This window comes from Pyrus communis, chromosome 4, assembly GCF_963583255.1.
Source record: "Pyrus communis chromosome 4, drPyrComm1.1, whole genome shotgun sequence".
Classification (NCBI taxonomy): domain Eukaryota; kingdom Viridiplantae; phylum Streptophyta; class Magnoliopsida; order Rosales; family Rosaceae; genus Pyrus; species Pyrus communis.
This window is the reverse complement of record NC_084806.1, coordinates 2,544,384-2,550,688: the sequence shown is the minus strand read 5'-3', so window position 1 is coordinate 2,550,688 and position 6,305 is coordinate 2,544,384. Positions and strand designations below refer to the sequence as shown.

The 6,305-nt window shown below is 36.6% G+C and overlaps 2 protein-coding genes across 2 annotated transcripts; both read left to right on the top strand.

Annotated features, from left to right (window-relative positions):
- Nucleotides 1-1,472: 1,472 nt before the first annotated feature.
- On the top strand, nt 1,473-2,459 carry LOC137731286 (protein PLANT CADMIUM RESISTANCE 11-like). Its single transcript, XM_068470385.1, has 3 exons — nt 1,473-1,632; nt 1,948-2,019; nt 2,155-2,459. The coding sequence occupies exons 1-3, from the start codon at nt 1,473-1,475 to the stop codon at nt 2,457-2,459; spliced, it is 537 nt and encodes a 178-aa protein (XP_068326486.1).
- A 2,053-nt stretch (nt 2,460-4,512) lies between these two features.
- Nucleotides 4,513-5,423, top strand: LOC137731285 (eukaryotic peptide chain release factor subunit 1-1-like). The gene is made up of 2 exons (XM_068470384.1): nt 4,513-4,594; nt 4,822-5,423. The coding sequence occupies exons 1-2, from the start codon at nt 4,513-4,515 to the stop codon at nt 5,421-5,423; spliced, it is 684 nt and encodes a 227-aa protein (XP_068326485.1).
- The last annotated feature ends 882 nt before the right edge of the window (nt 5,424-6,305 follow it).

Here is a 6,305-nt window from a genome sequence, read left to right as displayed (position 1 = left end):
AAAAAACCGAAAGAACATCGAACCGTTCGGTTTAGTTTTGGTTTTGGCAAAAAATCGAACCAAATGAAACCGAACCCACCCCTAGGCATGTTTAAGAAATACTATGCCATAACTTTACGTGGAACTCACAAAGTCTCAACCACTCTTATCTTTATCTTTAATCTCTAATCTCTAATATTAGGAAGCTATAAATCAATTTTGGTGTACCAATCTTCACTAAAAATTAGTTGGACGGCAATGCCCCTAAAACAAAAAATATCTACACCTAACTAAAAATAATAGAAACAAAATAGTAGGGATACTTTTGTCACAAAAAATTGGGAAAAAAAAACCATAATTAATCCAATTTATTGAAAAAGCTAAAAAAAAAAAAATTAAAAAGAAGAATTTTAGTTAAAAGAAAAAAAAAATTAAAAAAAAATTATTGGGAAAGCTAAAAATAGAAAAAATAAAATGAGAGGAGAGGAGAATCTAAACTACTTATAAAGAGGCACCCAAAAGGCACGAACTGGTTTCATTGCAATTCTCTTTTTTTATCGGTCTCTTCACATGACATATCACACTATAGTTAAAGAGGTAAGTAATAAAAAAGGAAGCATCGCAGCCTAACGATCCATGCCTGGTTCAATAATCGGAGGCTTCACTCCTCCTCGGTTCCACTTCTCGACGTTGGCTTGCCACCCTTCAAAATCAGCCATGCAGGGTTGGTTCAATTCATTAGAACATGATTCACAGTAAGATAGAGCAATCTTCTTTAACGGAGCAGTGCAGTAATTAAAGTGGGTTGATTACCTATGGAGGGATCGATTCCACGATTGTGGAGTTCTCTGTACTCCTGGCAGAGAGAACACACAGCAGCAGCCATGAAGCAAAAAATCAGAGCATGGCTCTTCTGGTAGTGAAAAGTGTCCTCGCAGTATTAGCTACCAGAGTGTTGCCACCCGCAACCCATTAAGTATTTGCCAGAATATACTATAAAATATGTTGCATTAATAATTATTATTTGTTAAGTTAATTACATGTAGTCCACCTATCAACAATCTCCGCAATCCGCCCAAAGGTTATGCATGAAAGAATAAAAAGTTCAGACCATCAAACCGTATCTTGCAATTTGGGCAACTCCTGTGGGCATTCTTGACCTTTAGTGGCCCATACATTTATTGCTTTTATAAGTTCGGCTTCGGCCCGAATTGTAAAAATAACTAAAAGAAGAAGAAAAAAAATACTGGAACCAGAGTCGTCCACAATTTTCAGGGGTCCCTTCAAGCTTGAGTAATTCACACCAAAAATATAAAACACACCCGTTGGCTGCTAAGTGTAATCCGTTCATACGAAGAGGGATGTACGTTGAATAAGACAATATGTCTGTTGATGAAAACTGATATATACACACATACACACACACACACACACACATACATACATACATATATATACATGCATCGCTCGATTTTGAAGAGTACCATATGGGCATGGCTAAGTTAGAAAGAGAGTCAATGCGACCGCCATCCCCATCAGCGCCGCCTCTAACAACCACTGGCATTCCGGTTAATCTAATTAGCAGCAGTACTTCTGCTTCCCCAATGGCTTGGTCCACGGGGCTCTGCAATTGTTGTGGTGATGTTAGCAGTTGTAAGTGCATCTTATACATTATTTTTAATTATTTCAATCATAACTTATGCCAGATAATTGTATTAAGGGTAAACCTATTTTATCATTTTATTTCTCTTTACTTGTATTAAGGGTAAACCTATTTACTGCAAAAGTAAGATTTTTGAACTTTTGGGGTTTTATGATAAGGAAAACCTACCTATATATAGAGTTTTTTTTTCCTATATTAATCCTAATATTCTATTCAATAATTCTATCAATTTTTTAATACTCAGTTATACATGGCACAAGTTTTGTTTATACTTTTAGACAATCAAATATTTCGTAATTCTCTAGGTTGCTTGACGTGTTGGTGTCCATGTGTAACATTTGGACGCATTGCAGAAATTGTGGATAGGGGATCAACTCGTAAGTTTGTTAAGTATATTTTGTATTTTTACCATGACGATCTCTCTTAATTTTGTTACTACTACTACGAACTTGCTTACGCAAAAGAATTAATGAAATGAGCATATATTTATGCGCACGAACGCACGCATGCAGCTTGTGGAGTGAGTGGAACTCTTTACAGTTTGATGATGTGCTTGATGGGTTGCTCGTGTTTGTACTCGTGCTTCTATAGAACCAAATTGAGAGGACAATATTTCTTGGAGGAGAAGCCCTGCACGGATTGCTGCGTCCATTTTTGCTGCGAGGCATGTGCTTTGTGCCAAGAGTATAGACATCTTCAGAACCAGGGCTTTGACATGTCCATCGGCTGGCACGGCAACGTTGAAAGGCAGAGACGACTGGCTCCAACATCAATGCCACTGCATCCACAACTTTATGCAGCAGGCATGACGCGCTAGCTAATTTCATGTACTCCTTGCTGTGAGTTTGAGGTAGACTGAGTACGAGGAAGAACAATTGGAAATGCTTGTTCTAGAGTTGGAAAATAATTCCATGTACTCCTTGCTGTCGCAAATAGTAGTCTATTATATTTGAATGACTTTTTGTTATTATTAATTGTCTCGGCTCCTCTCTTATTATCTCTTATTAATTAAAAGAAGATTTGATAAATCAGTTACTTATTCTAATCGGATTTAGTTCAGATTTAGTCCTGATTTGGTTATTTTATTACGCGCCGGTGAAGTTTAGTTTGTGTTCATTGCTCTACAATTTTCTTCTTCTCTTTTCTGTTCTTCCACCAAATTTGGAGAGATTTCCATCGTAGCATCATCATCATTCATATGGTATTCATTGTCTCTCTTTTTTTGTCGCTGGATATGTGTGTCGTTTTTTATGTTTGAAGTTGTATATATGTGATAAGTACGAACAGGGATTCAAGGGTACAGCACTGAGCAGTGTATATATGCGTGCCCTCATTTTGGTGATCATTAAGTGGGATGGAGGTGTAAGAAGTAATTTGGAAATCAACAAGTTACTAGGATGATAGATATAACAAATATAATTACAATAAATTAATCAAACAATTAAAGGGAAATAAACTTATCTTCCAAAGCAAAGGAAGAAGAAGCCATGATGCTAGGGTTTCAAGGAGGAACTTCTATACTCTGGCAACTGAGAGTCCTTGTGCACAGAAAAAGGGTTTTGCATTAGAACAGGATCATTATTGTGAGTGCAAGGACCTCCTAATATATAGATGTTCATCCCCTTAATCCGGCCTATTAGCTGATTAAAGGGATATTCCAAATCAATTAGGATTTCATTATAGTCCTATATATGGTAACAAATTATTTTTCAACTAAGTAATGTTTTCATGATTAATTGCACTAAATAAGGACTCCTAAACCTAAACAAATAAGGCTCCACAATTTTCTAAACCATTAACTCGGATTGACCAAGTTACCTGTATGTTAAGAAACAATGAGCACATGTTGTTTGACACTCATAATTTATAGGAGGTGTTATCATATGACCTCATTCCGGTCACCAATTCATTAACTTTGATTTTTCTTTTTTATGTTTTTTAATCAGAACAAACCCTCGTTAATCTACCTACTCTAGTCAGATTTAGTCTTCATTATTTGATTGCTTTCCAGTTTAGTTTAGTGTGAACCTTATTTATTTGACCTAAATTCTTTTCTTCCATCTCGCCCTTCTATTCAAACTTATTTTTCTTTTTTCTATCAACTCGCTTGGTTTGGGAGAGGATCCATTGTCTTTAATCCGGGCACCGTCATCAGGTACTTGTTCGTTGCATCTTCAATACAAATACTCGTATTTTCAAATTCTATTTTGTTTTAGTTTTCCTGTTTGGATAGGATCATCATGGATCGATCGATCAATAAGTCCGTGCTCGTTAGGGGATAGGGAGGTCACGGGCGAGTGCTGTTGTCTCTTGTGGTTGGAAGCCCTCCTCAATTAGTTAATCAGCGTTGGGTTTATGATATTTTAAATATTTACGAATGCGTTTTGATATCTGACCTTGCAGGCTAGTTTTTAAATAGACCTGCAGCTTGGGCTGGTTGTGGCTGGACCTTGATCTGAATTTAGAGCTGTGGTTTCCTGCGGATAACGTAAGAATTGAAGCCGAGTATTGTCTTTTCTTTTCTGATGTGGGAATTTTCAATTTTCATTCATATTATTCTTGGTGGAATCGTTTTGCATTCTTTAGTTGTGATTATGAACTCGTGTCATTATAACTTTTAGTCACGATTCTGGAGTTGCTGTGAATAGTCGATGAATATTTGTTATCGCGTCTTGCAGGCCATCGTTACTAATTGTTGTTTAAGTTGTTGGATTGCTGAATAACTACTGATCAGGATGAAAAAGCTTCAAAATGATCTTGCGACTTCGAAGAGCAATATCGAGAGATGGAGGATCAGAAAACTGATCAAGGAATTTGAACCCGCATATGGTTTTGGCTTGATTTCTATCATCATTCCTCCCACGAAAACAATGTCCAGTGTTACTGAGTGGCTGGCGAACCATAAAATTCGAATGCTTTCAGACCTTGAAAGTGGTTCTGAATTGTTTAAAGGTATACGTATGGCTAGGTTGGATGCATATACGTAAGCTCAGGAAGTCCTCGAGCGTTGCAAGCAGGTTCCTCGCAACGGGCTTGTTCTGCACACAGGAATAGTTATAACTTGTACTAAAAGTTGTGAAATTGAAAGTTTAAAAAGGGTAAGAATTCTTTTGAGCCTTTCATGCCCATTGACAAAAAGGGCTTTTGTTTCGTTGTTGACGTTAGCTTTCATATTCAAGTTCTTAATGACCCCGATGACAAATATGGTTTCATTATCATGGATGATGAGTGGACACTTTTTGGGAAGCTAAAGGGTAACAGAAGCCATGTGATTCGTAAAATTAGTGTTGAAGGTAGTGGGTACTACCATGTTAAGAAGGCAGAAAAACTTGCCAAAGAGTTTTTTAAGGGCCCACAAGTTAAAGGAGTAGTGTTGAATGATTTATCAGACTTAAGGTTGAGACGTTGGCTACGCAAGAAAAAGCTGATGGAAGTGGAGATTGATCATGCAAATGAGGAGGGTTTGGAGCAGGCTATTAAGTTGTCTGAACTTAAATTTTGTAGGGAGAAGAAATTGTTAGACAAATATCTTAAGGAGATTGTTGATGGACCTGAAAAGGGTACATATGGTGCAGAAGACACAATAACAGCGTTGGAGGAGCGTGCTGCTGAGACACTCATTGTATGTGATAGTTTGGACATCATTAGGTATGTGTTCAAAGACATCAATACTGATGACACTGTTGTAAAGTATTCAAAAGAGGGGGAGTTGTTCTGCCGAGTTTATGGGGGCATTGGAGCAATTATTCGAGGCCCCGACCCGCTTTGGTTGAACCTGTAAGCTTTTAACCTTGCTAAAAGATTGAGAACCAGCGCTTTGACATGTCCAAAAGCTGGCCCGGATGACCTGCGCAATCATTTTTTGGTTAAGTTGGTGTTGCGATCTCCCAGTAGTAGTGTTTTTATCTGGCTAGCTCCAATTAAGTTGGTGTTACTTTGAACTTTACCTCTATTATTAATTTTACATTTTCTAAGTTGAAGTCAAATTTGACTTTTACATTTTGCTCTAAAGTCAAATTTGACTTCGACATGAACATGCCTGTTTATACATAGTATATTTTTATTGTGATGATAATGATTCATGCCTTGAAGTTTTAAGACCATAATGTTGATTGCGTCTCGTTACTTCAATTAATTTGGAACATTTATCTTTTTTATTTTTTGGATTAGAATTTGTTAAATTTCCTCCGTCGTGTGGACTTGAATATTAAAAAGCAATTTGTATTTTTTTTTAGTACATCGATATTTTTACACTAGGAGAAGAGAGAGTTCGGTTAAGTCACACAATGAGTAGCGGCGGGTAGCCTAATTTGGTATCGAATTCGTCATCCACAACATTCAAACCTAAGATTATTAAAAAGCAATTTGTATTTTGAATGTACTATTATGATTATTTTGATAGGCATTAATTTTTTAATTACTCTATATCTTTAATTTTAAATATTTTGTAATGGGGCGAGGCCGGAATATGGTTCCTGTGGTGGGGGAGACCCCAATTTAAAATTATGGAACTTTAACGAAAAGCTTCTGGTACTATTCATTTTAACGAAAAATCACATTTTTACACTAAAAAGTCAATCCCGATACTATTCACTTTACCCTTTATTTTGTCCTTACCGTTAAAACTCAAAGTTTTCAAGCCTTTTTCTTTAGTTTTCCTTTA

Coding starts and splice junctions, on each gene's coding strand:
- LOC137731286 (XM_068470385.1), top strand. CDS start 1,473: ATGGCTAAGTTAGAAAGAGAGTCAATGCGACCGCCATCCCCATCAGCG. Junction 1,633..1,947: donor TTGTGGTGATGTTAGCAGTT/GTAAGTGCATCT, acceptor GTAATTCTCTAG/GTTGCTTGACGTGTTGGTGT. Junction 2,020..2,154: donor TGTGGATAGGGGATCAACTC/GTAAGTTTGTTA, acceptor GCACGCATGCAG/CTTGTGGAGTGAGTGGAACT.
- LOC137731285 (XM_068470384.1), top strand. CDS start 4,513: ATGTCCAGTGTTACTGAGTGGCTGGCGAACCATAAAATTCGAATGCTT. Junction 4,595..4,821: donor TGGTTCTGAATTGTTTAAAG/GTATACGTATGG, acceptor TTCATATTCAAG/TTCTTAATGACCCCGATGAC.